The 20799-nt window shown below is 39.7% G+C and overlaps 1 protein-coding gene across 2 annotated transcripts in view; it reads right to left on the bottom strand.

Annotated features, from left to right (window-relative positions):
* gle1 (GLE1 RNA export mediator) overlaps positions 1–20329 on the bottom strand; it is a 29634-nt gene extending 9305 nt beyond the window's left edge. Inside the window, exons 1-13 of one of the 2 annotated variants that reach the window (XR_009204638.1) lie at positions 20063–20329; positions 19657–19851; positions 19396–19545; positions 18613–18761; positions 18430–18490; positions 14117–14371; positions 11388–11610; positions 3564–3676; positions 3400–3469; positions 3126–3268; positions 2813–3003; positions 2587–2716; positions 2382–2492 (exon numbers count right to left, since the gene is read on the bottom strand). Coding sequence is in view for 1 of the 2 variants with exons in the window: in XM_058390747.1 (XP_058246730.1) it covers positions 2382–2492; positions 2587–2716; positions 2813–3003; positions 3126–3268; positions 3400–3469; positions 3564–3676; positions 11388–11610; positions 14117–14371; positions 18430–18490; positions 18613–18761; positions 19396–19545; positions 19657–19851; positions 20063–20161 (1890 nt within the window). In the remaining variant the exon portion in view is untranslated. The remainder of the gene's footprint in view (positions 1–2381; positions 2493–2586; positions 2717–2812; positions 3004–3125; positions 3269–3399; positions 3470–3563; positions 3677–11387; positions 11611–14116; positions 14372–18429; positions 18491–18612; positions 18762–19395; positions 19546–19656; positions 19852–20062) is intronic. The other variant, XM_058390747.1, reaches the window with a different exon arrangement.
* Between the last annotated feature and the right edge of the window lie 470 nt (positions 20330–20799).

Raw genomic sequence — 20799 nt, 5'->3', positions numbered from 1 at the left:
AATACAGAACTGCCCTACATCTTGTGAATGGTACAGTGATAAGCGAAATACCACCTGAATAACATCATTAATCCAGTCATTGCGCCCCTGCATGAACAACACAGGCCTAATTTCATCTTCATGGACGACAATGCTCCAGCTCATCGAATTCGCATCATTAGGGAACAGCTGCTGGAGGCTGGGGTACCTCAAATGGAGTGGCCTGCACTTTTTCCAGACCTGAGTCCCATAGAAAACCTATGGGATCAGTTGAGTCGCCATGTAGAGGCTCGTAACCCTGCACCCCAGAACCTCAATGACCTGAGGGCCGCCCTTCAAGAAGAGTGGAATGCCATGCCTCAGCAGACAATAAGTAGACTCGTGAACAGCGTGAGACGTCGTTGTTAAGCTGTAATTGATGGTAAAGGGCACATGAAAAATTATTGAGACATTGACATTTTTTGTTGTGGTATACCCACCACTGCTTTTGTTTTAATAAATTGTTTGAGATGAGGAACCCATTGCATGCGTCTACTTAAATGCCCTACTTTCATGATATAATATCACTGTAGCGTGAACGTTTTACATTTTCCATAAATTTCAACCAAAAGCCAAATATCCTTAACTTTTTGTGAGCAGTGTATGTTTGAAGTTTATTTGTTTCAATATTAATATTGCCACTCCTCTCTTGTGGCCAGATTTATAAGAAGAGGAGAAAACATGTTTGTAGCCTGACCTATTCAGTTTACTGTGTTCCACCTGTGAAAGATGTGTCTCTTGTAAGAAAGCAATCTGGACTTTATCCTTTTTTAGTTCTTCTTTCAATTGGATTGAGCACCCCATTCACATTAAAAGATAACACCTTAATATTATTTAACATCATTTCTCATTAACACACAACTTAACCTGCATCTACTCCAACAATTTAGAAAATGAGCAAACATCCCCCTTACTGCAGTGAACAGCAATTGAACACTCCAAACCCAATTGAAACAATAAAGAACCATCAACAAAACAAAAACTTTGAGGACTTCCAATAAAGAGGTCTCTTCCTTGACCTCGAGTGAGCCGTAACAGAATGGCTCTGAGGGAAAACCTTCACAACACAATAGGGAAGGGCCCCCTAAGCTGATCACCTTGGTAGTGCAGCTTGTACTCATGTATCAGTTCGATAGCTATACTATCATTATATATATCATTATGTCCTTGTATAGGCGAAAACATTAGTGTCATGAAACTATTATAATGAATTAGTCCATTTCCCTGCTTTCGCACTGAGGTCCAAAAAATAAATTATTAAATAAAATAAATCCCCACCCCACTCTCTAATCAAAACAAAAGCATCAAGTTCTACTCAATATAATCAGTGATCGGGGTACCGTCTAAAAGACTGGAGCTTTTCCTTGTAACTTGCCTTGTCCCTGCGACCTCGTTCTGCCCTCTGACCCACCGTGTGCCAGGTGAGATGTTAAATTCGCTCCAGCAGTGTCCCAGGGGGCTGAATGACAGTGATGGGGAATACCCTGTCAGCTAAATCCTTCGTTGCTTCTTCTGCAGTGTTGTATACCCGGGTCGCATCTGGATAAAACACCCGTAACTTGGCTGGGAAGGGGGTTTGGAACCTGATCATCTTCTACATCAGTAGTTTCTTTCCTTCCATATATTCTTTGCGCTTTCTAATAACGTCCGGGGCATAATCATGATCAATATTCACTCTCCTGTCCTGCCAGACAAAACCCCTTTTCCTCCACGCAGTTCTCAAAATGTCCTCCTTCTTTCTATAGCTGAGAAAGTTCACCACAACTGATCTCGGCGGTGCGTTTTCTGGCGGCTGTGGAGCGGGCACGCGATGCGCTCTCTCAGTCTGAAGGGATCGAGATATTTCTAATTCGAGTTTCTCCCTCAGCACATCCTCGACAAACGCAATCATAGATGGTGAATTGACCTCAGCCCCCTCCGTAACCCCGTAAATCCTGATATTGTTCCTTTGTGACCGACCTTCTTGGTCTTTTATCCTCTCTTCTAACTGCGTCTGAAGTTTCAAAACCTCTGCCATTACGCTTTCAGTGTTTTGTGTTCTCTCCTCCAAACCAATTCTTTCCTCAGCTTTTTCTAACCGGTCATTCGTTTTTTGAATGTCCTCTTTCATTCCTTTTAGCTGGTCTGAATTATCTGTCCTAAAATCATGCAACTCTTGGAGGATTATAGCCAGGCTGATGGTTTCTTCGAGTTCGCCGGCACCTCCCTGCTCCACTACAGTATCATCTGGGCTGACATTTAATGGCGACCCGCCATTTAATGGCGATCACTTTGTCGGAGAGCTAATCTTTTAAGCTGCAATCAGTTTGGTGATGTCTAAATGTCAGAAATTTCAAACAGATTTGCAAATAATATTTTTTTACCTCTAGAAAGTCAAATAGAAGAGTTGCTGTAACATCAGCAAGTGGTTCCATGTTTAGCATCTGAGCCAACCATCGCCAGCCATGATTCAGTCCATGGGGACCAATCTGTAACTAGAAAAATGAAACATGAATCTGATCATATAAAAAGAAAGCCAATTTACAACGTAACGCAATGCACATCTGTTATATATAAGGCACAATATACCCCTTGTTTATTAGTGTAAGGCCATCTTAGGTGAATTATGGCTGCATAGAGTCGGATCATTCCAGACATCCTTTTCAAGAAACTGTCCTGACCTTCGACTCCTGACTCATCAACACGATAGCCCAGAATCCTACAAAGCAAGAACAAGTTCAGCTACCAGTCCAACTTGTTTTGTCTTGAGAGACAAAGACGGAAAATAACCCTTTGTACTGAGGCAAATACATACTGCTGATATTCTTCAATGGAGGTGCCATCCTTCATTGGGGGGTAGTAAGGAACAGAATATGGGCACTTCTTGTGAAGATGAGCTAAAATGAGGTCTCCAACTTTAGGGTGCAATTCCCACACGCCTGAAGCCACAACTGCAATGGGGAATGCAGCTTCATGATGAGATGCCACCTCCTCTTCTCCTTGTTTCTATCAGCATTTTAGTACAGATATGAAAAATTATACAATAAACAGATTCTTTTTTTTTTTTTTAAAGATTATTAAATAATGTTCATAATTAAATAAAATACTTGTAAATACTTCTAACTTACCACAAATTTTTCTGCCAATTTATAGCTCACAAATTCTAGTCCATGAGGATGCTGGGATGTTGAAACTGATTTGCCACCAGACAAAACTTGTCGTCCTAATAGTAGTTTGTCAATCTTGTCAAAAATCTCCTTCAGCTGGGAACCTAGAGGTCATTTAGTTATCCAGGAGTTATTTAGTTAAAAGTAAACCAAAAGCCAATTCAAGGCAGATGGTTTGATTAGTTACACAGACCTATTTTCACAAGTCCACATAGAAAGAAAACAATAAACAGACCTGAAATACTGGAGATCTGGCTCACAGGAATTGTTGCAGCTTTTTGGAGCTCCATCCTCATTTTTTTTGTCTGTAAAGCCACATTAAAGATACACATTCACACACACAATCACAAATACATAAAGTGCTTTAAAGCATTTTATTATTCTGCTAGACTTGTTGACCTGCATATCCTTTGTGTTGTTCAAATCTTCAAAGGACTGGGCGCAGTGGCTGGCCAAACCTTGCAGTTCTTTGTACCATTTCAAGGTGCTATCATCAGCTATAGTCTGTAAGCCTGGAGCAATTGTAAACATTAAATTTCTCCATCAAGTACATGTTTGATATATTCAGTGATGATATTTAAAATATCTTGTGTTTGCATTTAAAGACAATAAGCTTTAAAGTCCTCCTGTGAATTATTTACAGTTGAGATCCCAGAACTTGATGTAATGACTTTTAGAAGCTACTGATTGACTAATTGTGATAATTAGGACACAACCAAAGAAAAACTCATTTAGATATTTGACAGTGCTATGACCATGACCCTGTTTGGATAAATTCCAGTATCCAATCAGACACTCAAATGGGCAGAGACAGAACCAAAATAAATTTTATTTATAAATAAAATTTGTGAACTTCCATAACTAGGAGCAATTCCCAAACAGAAGGTGCTGGGCAAACCTGTACAAACAATTTTATGTGTGCAGATGTGTAAAGAGACAGATGTGTACCTTTGACAACTCTTAATTGATATTTGTTGTCTTGATCAGTCCTTTGTTGTACGTTTAATGGGTGTTTAAAACATGAAGATTTAATAACAAAGCTAATGCCAGATTTTGAATGGCAATGAATGAGACATTTCACTTAACTTAGAGCCAAATAAATGCTCATAACCTGAAATATATTTCTTGAAGAGAGGATTTTAGATGAAAATGTGTTCAGACACAAAACTGTCTATACACTCAAATCTAGAGTGGTGATGTAATCACCCATTCTAGCATTCCAGCACTGAATGGTGGCATGAAAGAAGGACAGACAGAAAGAGTAGGATGAGTGCAATTTGTCTTGATGGTACAGACAGGTTTGTAGCTCTTCTGGTTATTTCAGCTTGAGAATGGAATAAATAACAGCAGTTAAAAAACTGAAATGGATAGGGGAGGAATGAAAAAACAAATGTAACAGGAGAGCAGACGAATATTTCCAAAAGCTGTATACAAGCACCATTTCTAATCACCTTTAAATATATGAAACTGGTTATAAGATGAGATAAGATAGAACGTAGACCTTTTCAAATTACAAGAAAAATAAATATAAATGAAATATAAATGAAAAAAATGAAAATCTATATATACAAATGTATTCAGAAGTACAAAATGTATTGAAAATATAAATGAAATATACATTTATCAGGCATAACATTATGAGCACTGACAGGTGAAGTTAATAACACTGATTATCTCCTCATCATGGCACCTGTTAGTGGGTGGGATATATTAGGCTGCAAGTGAACATTTTGTCCTCAAAATTGATGTGTTAAAAGCAGGAAAAATGGACAAGCGTAAGGATTTGACAAGGGTCCAATGTGATGGCTAGACGACTGGATCAGAGCATCTCTAAAACTGCAGCTCTTGGGGGATGTTCCCAGTCTGCAGTGGTCATTATCTATTAAAAGTAGTCCAAGAAAGGGATGGTGGTGAACCTGCGACAGGGTCATGGGCGGCCAAGGCTCACTGATGCATGTGGGGAGCGAAGGCTGGCCCATGTGGTCCGGTCCAACAGACAAGCTACTGTTGCTCAAGTTGCTGAAGAAGTTAATGCTGGTTCTGATAGAAAAGTGTCAGAATACACAGTGCATCACAGTTTGTTGTGTATGGGGACGCATAGGCGCAGAGCAGTCAGGGCGCCCATGCTGACCCCTGTGCACCATCAAAAGTGCCAATAATAGGCATATGAGCATCAGCACTCATCCACAGAGCACTGGAAGAAGGTGGCCTTGTCTAATGAACCACATTTTCTTTTACATCACATGGATGGCCGGGTGTGTGTACGTTGCTTACCTGGGGAACACATAGCATCAGGATGCACTATGGGAAGAAGGCAAGCCTGTAGAGGCAGTGTCAGGCTTTGGGCAATGTTCTGCTGGAAAATATTGGGTCCTGCCATCCATGTGGATGTTACTTTGACATGTACCACCTACCTAAGCACTGTTGCAGACCATGTGCACCCTTTCATAGAAATGGTATTCCCTGATGGCTTTGGCCTCTTTCAGCAGGATAATGCGCCATGCCACAAAGCAAAAATGGTTCAGGAACAATTTGATGAGCAAAACAACAATTTTGAGGTGTTGACTTGGCCTCCAAATTCCCCAGATCTCAATCCAATCGAGCATCTTTGTGATGTGCTGGACAAAGAAGTCTGATCCATGGAGGCCCCACCTCACAACTTACAGGACTTAAAGGATCTGTTGCTCACATTCTGGTGTCAGATACCACAGCAAACCTTCAGGGATCTCGTGGAATCCATGCCTTGATGAGTCAGGGCTGTTTTGTTCAGCAAAAGGGGGATCAACACAATATTAGGCAGGTGGCCATAATGTGCCTGATTGGTGCAAATGAAAAATAAATGAAATATTCTATATACACAAAATGTATTCAAAAGTACAAAAAAACTGCTAGGGAACAAAAAACATTACACATAATATGATATTGCACATGGTATTATATTAACACAGATTGTAATTATTATGAAATTTTGATATTGTCGGACACTTCAGCCAGAGACTCCAGCTCCACTCCCATGACAGAGCCTGCTTTCCTAATAAGCTTGTTGAGTCTGTTGGCATTGGCTGTCTTCACCCTGCTACCCTAGCACATTACAGTGTAGATGACGACGCTGGCTACCACCGAGTGGTAGAACATCTACATCATGGTTCTACAGACATTAAAGGACCTCAGTCTCCTGAGAAAGTTCAGGCAACTCTGACCTTTTTTTTAAAACAGTGCATCAGTGTTTTTGGTCCATTCCAGCTTATTGTCTATGTGGACACCCAGATACTTATAGTAGTCCACAACATCCACCTCAGTGCCCATGATGTTGCTTGGGCTTGAGGGAGTCCTCTGCTTCCTAAAATCCACCACTATCTCTTTCGCCTTTGAGACATTGAATTGTAAGTGATTTTATCCACGCCACTCTACAAAGCTGTCCACCACACTCCTATACTCAGCCTCCTGATCTGCTCACTATGAGACGGCATCTGAGATGGTGTTCTGCAGCCTTATATACTGTGGTCAACCTGTAAGGTAGTTAATAATGCAGGTCACCAGAGGAGCATCAACTCGCATGTCCAGTAGCTTACCACTGAGCAGTGCAGGTCGTGTAGTGTTGAAAGACCCATGAGAAATCCCTGCATCACAAGACGTGTATTGACGTGCTCAGTCTGCAGCGTTTCCGAGAACAAACGGCAATTGAAAAAAAACATACTAAAAACAAACCAAGCACAACAAGAAATGAAATTTTTTTTTTTTTTTTTTAGAACAGCCTACTATGTAACAAAGTGAATTACCATTGGCAAAATTTAGCAGTCGTCTTTGCAAACTTCAAAAAGCAAATGGCCTAGACCTTGGTTCCAGTTCAATAACCACACTTGCAGAGAATGTATTGGAGCAAAAGCACAAACTTCAAAAGGCCAGATTGAAAAGGAAATTGAAGAAAGCAGGTTCTCATCAATTCTTGCAGATGGCAGTACAGACACTACAATATAACAGGAGTTGGTTCATGTCAGGTATGTGAGTGATAATGGTGACATATCCACATACATGATCAAATGTCAGCAAGTCAAGAGTACAAATGCTGCAGGTGTTTTAGAAGCTAATGATGAGGCAGTGAACACCATGGGTATCAGGGTATCATTTTGATGTAGCTGCAGTGATGATGGGCGAGAAAACAGGAGTAGCTGGGAAACTGAAACAAAGGACACCCCACATTATAACAATCCACTGTATGGTACACAAATTAGAGCTAGCTGTTTGGAAGGAGGTGGAAGTGAGGAGGAAGTGAAATTAAGTCTGAGGATGTTGCCAAAGCAAAGGGGGTGGTGCAGTAAATGAAGAGTGAGAAATGAATTCCTACATTCCTACATGATCAGGACAACTTAAACAAAACATGAACAAATCAGTTAGTTTAGAGCACCACATCATGCTTACTCAGTCTGAAAACTAAACCAGGAGAATACCAGAAAAGCTTGGACACAAAGTTCTCTCCTCTCAGAGAATCCAGAACGCCTCTCTTCTATCTTAATGTTGGTGAAATTAATGCTGACACTTAGTCGACAGCGAATGAACTGAGTGAAAACAACATATACCTCTCTACAGCCTGAAACACTGAATGACTGCATGCAACTCTCCATAAATGGGTAATTAGTTGAATCTTTTTGTCCTGACAAGGCAATCGGTTTCTGAATGTTTTCTGGAAAAGGTTCAAGACATCTGGAAAATAAAACCCTGACAAAAACAAAGAGAAAAGAAGTGGAGACTGATGCACAGAAGGAGAAAGCTGATGAAGATGCTATCTCCTCAACATCGAGTGCCATTTTCTCATCTGTGACATAAGTTGATATTTCAGATTCAGAATCTGATACAGACTGATTCATGTTCTCTATTGTTCTTACAAGTTAATAGAAACTTCAATTCAGTTAGGACCAAATATTTGTATTGATGATTGCAATTTGATTATTTTATATGATAGTTACAGTGAGGGAAAAAAAGTATTTGATCCCCTGCTGATTTTGTACGTTTGCCCACTGACAAAGAAATGATCAGTCTGTAATTTTAATGGTAGGTTTATCTGAACAGTGAGAGACAGAATAACAACAAAAAAATCCAGAAAAACACATTTCAAAAAAGTTATAGATTGATTTGCATTTTATTGAGTGAAATAAGTATTTGACCCCTTTGCAAAACATGACTTAGTACTTGGTGGCAAACCCTTGTTGGCAATCACAGACGTCAGATATTTCTTGTAGTTGGCCACCAGGTTTGCACACATCTCAAGGAATTTGGGCCCACTCCTCTTTGCATCCACGACCCATTTTCAATGCCCTGGCTGAGGGAAGGAGGTTCTCACTCAATATTTGACGGTACATGGCTCCATCCATCGTCCCTTTGATGCGGTGCGGTTGTCCTGTCCCCTTAGCAGAAAAACACCCCCAAAGCCTAATGTTTCCACCTCCATGTCCTCCAATCATAGGCAGCATTCCTCCTCCTCCAAACACGGCGAGTTCAGTTGATGCCAAAGAGCTGGATTTTGCTCTCATTTGACCACATGACCTCTGAATCATTCAGATGTTCACTGGCAAACTTCAGATGAGCCTGTACATTCGCTTTCTTTAGCAGGGGGACCTTGCGGGCGCTGCTAGATTTCAGTCTTTCACAGCATAGTGTGTTACCAAATGTTTTCTTGGTGACTATGGTCCCAGCTGCCTTGAGATCATTGACAAAATCCTCCAGTGTAATTCTGGGATGATTCCTCGCCGTTCTCATGATCATTGAAACTCCATGAGGTGAGATCTTGCATGGAGCCCCAGACCGAGGAAGATTGACAGTCCTTCCATTTGGGAATAATCACACCAATTGTTGTCACCTTCTCACCAAGCTGCTTGGCGATGGTCTTGTAGCTCATTCCAGCCTTGTGTAGGTCTACAATCTTGTCCCTGACATCCATGGACAGCTCTTTGGTCTTGGCCATGATGGAGAGTTTGGAATCTGATTGATTGCTTCCTTCTGTGGACAGGTGTCTTTCATACAGTTAACGAGCTGAGATTAAGAGCACTCCCCGAGAGTGCTCCTACTGTAATCTCAGCTCATTACCTGTATAAAAGACACCTGGGAGCCAGAAATCTTTCTGACTGATAGGGGATCAAATACTTATTTCACTCATTAAAATGCAAATCAATGTATAACCTTTCTGAAATGCATTTTTAAAAGTTATTCTGTTGTCTCTCACTGTTCAAATACACCTACCATTAAAATTACAGACTGATCATTTCATTGTCAGTGGGCAAACATACAAAATCAGCAGGGGATCAAATAATTTTTTCCCTCACAGTATTTGTGTTTAGATTTATGTTTTGTCTCATTTACAATTTCTACATTAAACTAAATTAATGTATTCAACATTAAATTATTATTATTTTTTATATTGGGCTACCGAAAAACTGAAGAATGCCTGCCCGAAGGTCTACCAGGGATCTTGTAATTTTGTGACCCCATGATGCCTCCCTTTCACATGTTCTGAACTTCACCTGGTCACTCAACACCAGCTTCAACAGCAAGAAAAGACTATCTACTTCTTACAAAGGCAGAGTAAAGCCCATCTCCCACCCCCCATCCTGACTATGTTCCATAGAAGGACCTTCAAGAACATCCTGAGCAGCTGCATCACTGCCTGATTTGGGAAATGCACCTTTTTACTTTGCCTTGCTGTTCATGCTTCCCAAGCTCCTCTAACTCTGTTGTCTTTTTTGTATTGCAACAGTGGGTGGAAGGGGCCAGTCTAAGGAAACCTAATGATTGGATGTATAATCGTGGTTATTAGGGATGCCACAATAGTCAATATAATATTGAACCGTTCAGTATGACCTCCACAGTTCAATACGCTTATGTGAATCACGTTTTTTTCTTTTAAATAATTTCCATGCATTTTATTACTCTCTGAACTGGCTGTCTGTACTGTATGTCTATGTGCTGAGACAGATAAATGCCTCCCCATGAGTAAATATCTAATCAGTGAGCGCTAAAGTTAGGGGTGCTTAACCCTGCTTGCGATGCTGGTGTGATTTCACACTCTAACCATGGAGAACGGTGAAGCAAGGCAGAAATACGAGGAAGCAGCACTGTCTATCGAATCTGTGGTGTGGGGACATTTCAGGATTTGCTGTTGACTATGATGCCAATGAAACAAAAACAGTAAACAAAAAATGACTGTGTGCAAGCACTGTCACACATGAGTTACTTCCAACATGACTGCACATCTGCAGCACCATCACTCAGTGAGATCACTGTCTGGAAGCAGGATGGCAGAGCAGGTAACACAGGCATACAAAAAGCAACAGTCCCTAGCTGATTCCTTCCATCATTCATACCCAACTGGTTCTGAGACACACACAAAAAAAACAAATACAGTAGGGGTGTTCATTGCTAAAGATTTGCAACCGTTTTCCGTGGTCGGTGATGTGGGTTTTTGACACCTTATAATAGTTTTTGGTGTCTTAGCTTGGAATTTCATTTGATGACAGGGGCCACACCAATTGCCAATTGAATGAACATGACCCAAGAAATCAGGAGAAAAAAACAGCATAACACTCAAATAAATGGTTCAAAAGTATATAAGCAAAAATGTTGGCAAAAATCCTGGTTATGGTGGTACAGAGCAAAATTAATGTGTAAAAAAAAAATCCACCAAGGGCTTTTATGGGCTGCCATAGAAACCCAAATTATATGTGAATAAAAATACTGGAACAGATAGATTTAAAGTACCCAACACTTAAAATTAGGTTGCATATCTCTTGCTTAAAATAACTGCATCAAGCCAGCAACAAAAATAATATCACCAAACTGCATTCTTCATTTGGTTTTCCATGCTTGTACTGCAGTTTCTTTCAGCTGTCTTTTTTTTGTGTGGTTTCTCCTTTCAATCTTCTGTTAAGGATGTGAAATGCATGCTCACTTGGGTCAAAGTCTGGTAACTTGGATTTTTCTCATCATGAAGTCCTTTGTTGTGTTGGCAGCATGTTTTGGGTCATTGTCTAAGATACCTAACCAGATATTCTAAAATAATGTACTGTATGAAGTGAGTGCATAGATTTTTGTTTTAATGTTTGAAATTAGCTAAACTTTAGATGCTAGACTTCTGTTTACATCAATCAATCATTGTTGATATTCATTCACTGGTTTCAAAGAATTGGTTTCAAAGAGGAACACATTCTTAGACAAGATTCTGTGCAAGTTTACCTTGTTTTTTGACTTTCTCTTTAACAGATAATACTTCAGTTTTCTGATGTTCTTCTTGCTGGATTTTCATCTCTGCCTGTTTCTTCCTGCACTCTTCTTCTTGCTCGTTCTTCATTTTCTCTTGTGCCTGAGCAAGCTGATTCTGGATAGCTCTTACCAGTGTTCTCATTTCCTGTTGGGTCCGTTCAACCACCACCATGTCCTCAACAGATGGAAACTGTCCCTGCACATAGCAGAGTTAAAGTCATGCATATTATATGTTTGCACAGTTTTATAACAGTTTTATATTTATAGCTTATTTACATTTTCATTGCCCTTTTAAGCAGGTTATATGATCTAAGCTATCATAAGTTGGTGGTCTTTCTAAGTTTAAAACAGGAACCTCTCTTAATTGTTCAAAAAATGTTAAAGTTATACCCAGAACCAACTTCTTCAAAGCTAAAAACTACTTTATTCTAGAAAAAGAGTTTCTCAATTAACTATGGTTTGGTAAGCTAGTTATTATAGTCATTATAGTTATTGTAGCTCTTTCAGAAAATTTATTTATAAACTAAATCGTAAGCAATATTTTAATACTACAATGTCCTATTAAAGAATGTATAAAATACTCTAAAAATACTGTAAATCACCTTAATGACTAATTTGGAAACATTGTTAACTAACCCCCCTTTTTTCTGTTTAAATAGTTTTATTAGGAATTCAGCTGGAAATCACTTGCAATTACCCTTTTTAAGTGTAGACAAATAAAACACCTGCAAACAAGTGTAGCTTACTTTCTAAAAGATATGCATGAAAGAACAACAGAAATAACTAAACGGAACTAACACATCACACCCAAAAACCACACCCACAAAGTGGTGAGAGCAAGCAACCCTGTCTTGTACCTCTATCTAATTCAAAACTTATTCAAAAGGATATTGTTTGATTTGTGATAATTCTTACACATGGACCAGAGTACAATAAGTTAATCCATGAAATGAAATAACATCCAGGATTAAACTTCTTCAATACAGCAAATGGGTAAGGCCACTTTATTTAATCAAATGCATTTTCTGCAGCCAATGACAGAATGGCTAAGTCACGCAGCAAGTCCCTGGAAAAGTACTTCATATTAAAAAGACGTCCAAAATTAGAAATAGAGTCACGTTTTGGTATAAAGCAAGTTTCATCTGGATGCACCAAGTTTCCAATCATCATGTTAAGTTTATGTGCCAAAGTTTTTGCCAGAAATTTTTGGTCTGTATTTAGGAGTGAGATCTATAAGAGGCCTATAAGAAACCAGTTCCTTTGGGTTCCTTCATTTGTTTTGGGACTACAATAACAATTGCCTCGTCTAGGGAGGGTGGCATGTAATAAAAAAAACAAAAAGTAAAAAAGCCAACCTCTGCATATCACCTAGTAGTGACTTCACCAAAGTCCAACAATGTGTCAACAACAAAACAACAGACCTTCATCTCTGACTTATAGTTCACCATTTACTTGTCTGTGCCAAATTGCTCAATCAATTAATCAAATTCCATGCTTCGTTTGTGTCAGTCAAAAGCTTCTCTCCCTTGGTGAATGTCACCCACAGCTTTGTTACATACTGAATGCCAAACACACCAGGCTTATCCCAAAGGAACTGCCTCACTCTAGTAAAAGTTGCCCAATGCTTGACCATAGCTGAAGGGTAGTCTCTGAAGATCTGAATGGGGCGGCTCTTAAAAGTTTGCTTTATTTGGGAAGATACTTTAAGCATGATATTTTCCATGATATAGCCATGGTTCACTCTAGCAATGAACTGACATGGGGAGTCACTGTCATCAGGGTGAGAACGAAGAGCTTGGTGTTCTCAGTCCAGCTTGGTGACAAATTCTCTAGCACCTTGACCATTTTCCATTCCTTCTCGTACTCCCGCAATTGGAACGGCCTTCCAGATCAATGCATTTCTCTGCCAATTCTTACACCTCTTGGACAGACATTTGACTTGAGCTTGTAATTTCTGCACAGCATCCAACAAGTCCATAGCAGACTTTTCAAGTTGTTCGAGAGTTGCACGGTGATCGTTTATAATTAAATGCATTGCATCAATTTTTTCTCTCCTTTCAAGCTTTCTTTAATATCAGTTTTGACTTTGCTCAGATCCTCTCAGAAAGATTCGATTGCAAGCAGCAACGGGTCGTTATTAGCTGTTGAGCTGCCTTCTTTCATAGCGCCTGAGGCCTGAGTCGAACTTTCTCCATCAGTACCATCTTTCTTTCCTTGTTTCTTCAACGTCATTTTAAGCAGTCAAATTAGGTTTGATATTGAACGTCTGTAACAATATATAAAAGCTATGATGTCATTAATGAGCTTTCTGTTGTCCTGTTTGATGAAATTTAAAGTCAGCAGAGCTACAAAAAAAACATGCCTTATTCCATCTTTCACCCAGAGATTTCTTGGAGAGCGGTCCTGTTGCACAGCAGTATAATAAATTGTAACCTTTTTTATGCTTACCCTTACCTACCAGTGTGCTATTTTCTCAAGACTTCCACTACAAATGATAACGGAGGGTTTTGGTCTCTTTTATGTAAAGATAAAACAACATACATTATAAAACATTATAAAGACTTTGAAGTCTTACATGCATCCTCTAATAACCTGTCAAAGATGAATCGAATGCTCATCAATGTGTCTCGAAGGCCCAATGTTCAAGTCATTTTACATTAACCACTACTAAAGACTAAAACTACTGAAAATTACAAACTTACTTCAGTCGTAGCACGTACCACCTCAGAAACCTGAGAACAAAGCTGGTTGCCACGCGTGACATAAGATGAGCAGTCGAAGCTGGGGCTTGTTTGTGTGTAAGGTGCAGGTTCAAGGAGCTGATTGAGCCTAAGCACCTCCTCTTGAATGGCATTGAGTGCTCGCAACCGATCCCTGCCCTCCAGCTGCCTCTGCCGCTCAAGCTCTGCCTCCCTCAACCTCTGTTGTTCTGCCTCCCGGAGCCGCAGGTTTAGGATCTGACCAAGAAAAAACAGTTCACAACTTTAGCATAAGCATTATAACTGTTTCAAAGGAGATCAAAGGAGATTCCTAATGTTAGCTGTCTGCTATTCAACAGGTATAGAGCATAACATGAACTTAAAAAAAGGTTTTATCTTATATCTGACTGGATTATACGATCCAGTATCTGGTGCCTTTGTTGAACACTTATCTATGAACACCCGTACTCCTTCCACAACATTATGATCAGGTCAAGAGCTTCTGTTATATTCATTTACAGCACTTTGCATAACCTGCCCTTATCAAGAACAACATACATTTATCTAATTTTTTAAACTACTCAGAACTGAGAGTTAATCTAGCCATGTGGGTCACAGTCCAGTGACTTCTGTGCCGGTCCCAAGTCCGGATAAATAGAGAGGGTTGCATCAGGAAGGGCATCCGGTGTAAAACATTGCCAAATTTAATCATGCAAATCGTCAGTACTCTGAATTTTATACCGGATTGGTTAAGGCCCAGGTTAACAACTGCTATACAGGGCGCTGGTGGAAATTGGGCTACTGTTGGTCGAAGAAGTAGAGGAGGGAGGAGAGTGCGTAGACAGAGAGAGAAGAGGAAAGGTAAGGACTGAGAATAGGAACTCAGTGTTGGTACTATGACAGGGAAAGGTAGAGAGCTGGCTGATATGATGGAGAGAAGGAAGGTGGATATACTGTGTGTACAGTAGACCAGGTGGAAAAGTAGCAAGGCTCATAGTATAGGAGCAGGATTCAAGCTGTTTTATTATGGTAAGAGAAATGGGGTAGGTGTGGTCCTGAAGGAGGAGTTTGTAAGGAATGTTCTGGAGGTGAAGAGAGTGTCAGACAGGGTGAGGAGTCTGAAGCTAGAGATTGAAGGGGTGCTGTTGAATGTTGTTAGTGGTTATGCCCCACAGTTAGGTTGTGAGTTAGAGGAGAAAGAGAGATTCTGGAGTGAATTAGATGAGGTGATAGAGAGTATTACCACGGGTGAGAGAGTGGTGATAGGAGCAGATTTTAATGGACATGTTGGTGAGGAGAACACAGGTGATGAGGAGGTAATGGGCAAGTTTGGAGTAAAGAAAAGGAACCTTGAAGGACAAATGGTAGTAGACTTTGCTAGGAGGATGGACATGGCTGTGGTTAACACTTATTTTCAGAGGAGGGAGGAGCATAGAGTGACTTACAAGAGTGGAGGTAGGAGCACACAGGTAGATTACATTCTATGTAGAAGAGGCAATCTGAAAGAGATTAGTGACTGTAAAGTAGTGGGAGTAGGTAGTGGGAGAGAGTGTAACCAGACAGCATAGGATGGTGGTGTGTAGGATGATGGTCTGTAAGAAGAAGTCAAAGACAGAGATAGAGAAGAAAACCAAGTGGTGAAAGCTGCGAAAGGAGGAATGTTGTGAGGAATTTAGACAGAAGTCGAGGCAGACTCTGGGTGGTCAGGTAGTGCTGCCAGATGACTGGGAAACTACAGCAGAAGTGATCAGGGACTTGGGAAGAAAGGTGCTGGGTGTGTGATCTGGAAGGAGGAAAGAGGATATGGAGACTTGGTGGTGGAATGAGGAAGGTCAGGATAGTATTTAGAGGAAGAGGTTAGCCAAGAAGAAGAAGGACATGGACAGGACTGAAGAGAATAGACAGGAATACAAGGAGCTACAGCACAGAGTGAAGAGGAAAGTGTCTAAGGCCAAGCAGAAGACATATGACGAGTTGTACACTAGGTTAGACACTAGAGAAGGACTTGTACAAGTTAGCTTGACAGAGGGATCGAGATGAGAAGGATGTGCTACAAGTTAGAGTTATTAAAGATAGAGATGGAAAGGTGCTCACAAGTGAGGAGATTGTACAGAGGAGATAGAAGGAGTACTTTGAAGAGCTGATGAATGAGGAAAATGAAAGGGAAAAAAAAGAGTAGAAGGGGTGAACTCTGTGGAACAGAAAGTAGATAACATTAGAAAGGATGAAGTCAGGAAGGCTTTGAAGAGGATGAAAAGTGGAAAGGCAGTTGGTCCTGACGACATCCCGGTGGAGGTCTGGAACTGTCTAGGAGAGGCAGCAGTGGAATTTTTAACTAGTTTGTTTAACCGGGATTTAGAGAGTGTCAGAGGAGGTCAGGCAGGAGTCTCCTTGGACAATGATGTTTGCAGATGTCATTGTGATCTGTAGTGAGAGCAGGTGGAGGAAAACCTGGAGAGGTGGAGGTTTGTGCTAGAGAGAAGAGGAATGAAAGTCAGTTGTAGTAAGACCGAGTACATGTGTGTGAATGAAAGGGAGGGAAGTGGAACAGTAAGATTACGGGGTGAAGAGGTGAAGAAGGTACAGAAGTTTAAATACTTGGGGTCAACAGTCCATAGTAATGGAGAGTGTATGAAAGAGGTAAAGAAGCAAGTGCAGGCAGGTTGGAATGGGTGTAGAAAGGTGTCAGGAGTTCTGTGTGATAGAAAAATAGCAGCAAGAATCAAGGGGAAGGTGTACAAGACAGTGGTGAGACTGGGCATGCTGTATGGTTTAGAGACAGTGTCACTGAGGAAGAGACAGGAGTCAGAGCTGGAGGTAGCAGAGCTGAAGATGTTGAGGTTCTCTTTGGGAGTGACAAGGTTGGACAGGATTAGGAACGAGTACATCAGGGACAGCTCAGGTTGGACGTTTGCGGGACAAAGTTAGGGAGGCCAGATTAAGATGGTTTGGACATGTTCAATTCAATTCAATTCAAATTTTATTTGTCACATACATAATCGTACACAGTATGATATGCAGTGAAATGCTTACATGACTGTTTTGACCCTTGAAAAAGGAAAAGGAAAGGAATAAGGACAAAACAAAAGACAAGGATAAAATATAAAGATACGAAATATAAAATATAAGAATACGAATTATACTAAAAATACAAAATATAAAATATAAAAAGTTCACAGTAGGTAAAAAATAAAATAGAATAAAAAATAGAAAAAAATATAATAAATAAGTACGGTATGGTATATATGTATATAGAATATGTATATAAAATATATTCTATTTTATATACATATTCTATATACATATATACCATACCGTATATAGAAAGTGATTATATAAAATTATATAAAGTGAATAGTGTGTAGTGCAATAGTGTCCAAGGCGCAGACAGCAGCAGTACAAAATTTTGCAAAATTATATAAAGTGAAGTGTGTAGTGTGCAATAGTGTCCAAGGTGTAGACAGCAGCAGTACGGGGTGGTCACGAAGTGTTCAGAGGAGGGAGAGGGAGTATATTGGTAGGAGAATGTTGGACATGGAGCTGCCAGGCAGGAGGCAAAGAGGAAGGCCAAAGAGGAGGTATATGGATGTAATAAATGAGGATATGAAGCTAGTGGGTACATGTGTTGAGGATGCAGAAGATAGGGATAGGTGAAGAGAGATGATTCGCAGTGGTGACCCCTGAAGGGAAAAGCCAAAAGAAGAAGAAGAAGAAGAACTTGAGAGTTAAGGGCCCAGCACAAGCAGCTTGGCAATACTGGGATTCATGACCTTCAATCAGTACTACATGTTAACCAGTGAGCTGGTACCACTGGCTATTATCAGAATGGGAAAAAAATTCTCCTCCAAGTGCTCTCGGCAACCAAATGTTCCTGCCTTCAGTACTCTATAGACTTCCTACAGCGTAAAAATCATCAGTTTCAGCAGTTTCTGAAATACTCAAACCAGTCTGGCTCCAACAATCATGCCATGGCAGACCTGTGTGGATGGACTCCAAGGAACATCTACCATATACACACCATCAAGTCTGACTATCTATCTATCTATCTATCTATCTATCTATCTATCTATCTATCTATCTATGACTCCACATACAATAAAAGTATATACTGTAATGACAACGCTATATAAATATTTAATAGTTAACATACATCACATTCCCATGTAAAACATTGGTTTAGTTCAGACTAATTTATTCATTTTGAAATCTTTTGAAAGAATTGGAGTTACCATCACTATTTATCACAGATATTATAGGTATACATATACACACGCATACATATTCTCTTTGATGAATGGTTGATTTGTCACACTTACCTTCATTCTATGTCTGTGTTCTTCCTTTAACTTCTCCTGGCGTCCAAGACTTTCCTGTGTTCTTTTAGAGATTGGAAACCAGAGACCAACAAAGCTTATTAGCATTGTAACAAAGCTTATTGCCATTTGTATATTGTCGTAACAAACAATATTGCCAAATTGTAAATGCTAGAGGTAACATACTCCTTTTCCATCATGTCCCTCATGCTCTGGTATTCCTGTCTCTGCTTAAGCTCCATGAACTCTTCAAAGCGTTTAAGCTGCTCTGACTCCCGACTAGCAACACCAGAAACCAGACACTCCTGCAGCTCCTGCCTCAGGTTCAGCTCTAACTGCAAATGGATAAGGTGGCAACATTACTTAATAATGATAGTAATTTTGTTTTTAGAACAAAATATCAGCAACTCTTGCTGATTATGAACAGGTAAAGATAATTAAATCAGTTATTAATAATTAATTAATATGCTTTCAAAACTGTAAAGACCTTTTATAAATCATTACACCGTAATCGAAGGAAACAGAAATGATCTACACTGTCCAAGAGTACAATGTAAAACTTTCATCAGACTTGTGTGTGCCACATTGGAATGTCATATATAGAATATTTAATAGTTAATGTACATCAATTCACATGTGAAACATTGGTTCAGTAATTTATTCATTTCGCTGGAACGTTTTGAAAGAATCAGCCTTACCACCACTATTCTCTGGTGATGGTCAGCCTGTTATGCAGGGGATGTTTCATTTCTATGTGTTTTTGATTTTCTAGGATTTTATTTCTTTATTTTTTTTAAGGAAAAGTTAGGCAAGTGCATTCCTCATAATTGCTTGCATGGCACTATGTTTTAGGTACTGTTCTGTAAATCCTCATCCTTCAGGTCTGTAAACACTGTTTTCATGTTTCTCCTATCAGTTTAACAGTTTAAATTCATAGCACTTTACTGAACTCATTTTACCACAGAGCACCTTGGATTTAGCCCAATGTTTCTTCTCACAGATGCGGATGCAGCCAGCCATCTGTGTGGTCTTGGGTGAGAAGAGGGAGACTGGTGGTGGTGATGAGCTGCTGCAAATCTCCACTGTGGAGTTCAAACCCTCTGATGTGTCATCTGTTACCTAATATATAATATGTAACTCAGGAAACAGATCCATATTCATCATTGTATGGGATTGAATTCCTTGACAATATCAGCACCTGATAGCAGTGGCCTCAGATGTGACCTTTACCTCTTTTTTGACAGTATGAAGCAGTGGTAAGGTGGGTGATGTAGTAGTAAGTGTATCTTCAGATGTACTTTCAGCAGGGAACATGGAACCATTTTTCATCACAGACTGAGGACTGAGTCCCTTTAGAACTTGTTCGGAGAGAGGGGACAGGCTGGTTACGTCTTTACAGCCTGCCAAAATATCCTGAAAATAAATCTGAATTAAAACAACAATAAAAATAATTTAAACAATCTACAAAAAAATACATTAGGCAGCGGGAATAGTAGCACCCTGTTAATGACTCGAGGATAAAAAGATTTCATTATTATAATCGTCCTTTAGGTAATACATAACATATATCGTTATAGTTTATAGTAGAAAGACTTTAACATAAAACATAAATTAAATAAACTTTATTAAAATTTACCTCCCTCTTTTCAAGCCAGTCAGGACTGTATTTTATTTTTGCTTTCGGTGAATTTTTTAGAGCTTCCAGTGCCCCCCATCTCAGATTTTCAGCAGGCATTTTGATGTAAACGTATAAAAAAGGAAAAAAAATATCAACACACTGACAAGCTTTGAGCTAAAAAAAAAAATAAAATAAATCTATTAAACGACAAAAGTGCTCTGTACTACTTCTTCTTCTTCTTCGTCGTCGTCGTCGTCCTTCTCCGCCTACTCAACCTTCTTTTTCGACGTTTTAGGTGCGTGGTCCTGATTAAGGCTCATTACCGCCACCTACAGAACTGAAGTAAAGATTTATAATTTCCTTAAAGGAGAAGTTCATTTCTAAAATCTACAAATAATTTACTCACCCCCTTGTCATCAAAGATGTCTTTCTTTCTTCAGTCGTAATTATGTTTTTTGAGGAAAACCTTTCAGGATTTTTCTCCATATAGTGGACTGCAATGGGGGACTTCAACGTGAGTTTGAACTTCCAAAATGCAGTTTAAATGCAGCTTCAAAGGGTTCTAAACAATCCCAGCCGCGGAAGATGGGTCTTATCTAGTGAAACAACCTGTCATTTTCTTAGAAAAAATAAACAATTACATACTTTTTAACCACAAAAGCTCGTCTAGCACTAGCCCTGGGATGGGCGTCCACGATTCTATATACTACATAATCATGTCAGAAGGTCACACATGACATAGGTGGAACTACAGA

The sequence above is a fragment of the Hemibagrus wyckioides genome, linkage group LG05, assembly GCF_019097595.1.
Source record: "Hemibagrus wyckioides isolate EC202008001 linkage group LG05, SWU_Hwy_1.0, whole genome shotgun sequence".
NCBI lineage: Eukaryota > Metazoa > Chordata > Actinopteri > Siluriformes > Bagridae > Hemibagrus > Hemibagrus wyckioides.
The sequence above is the reverse complement of the archived record's forward strand: the minus strand, read 5'-3'. Positions and strand labels throughout refer to the sequence as shown.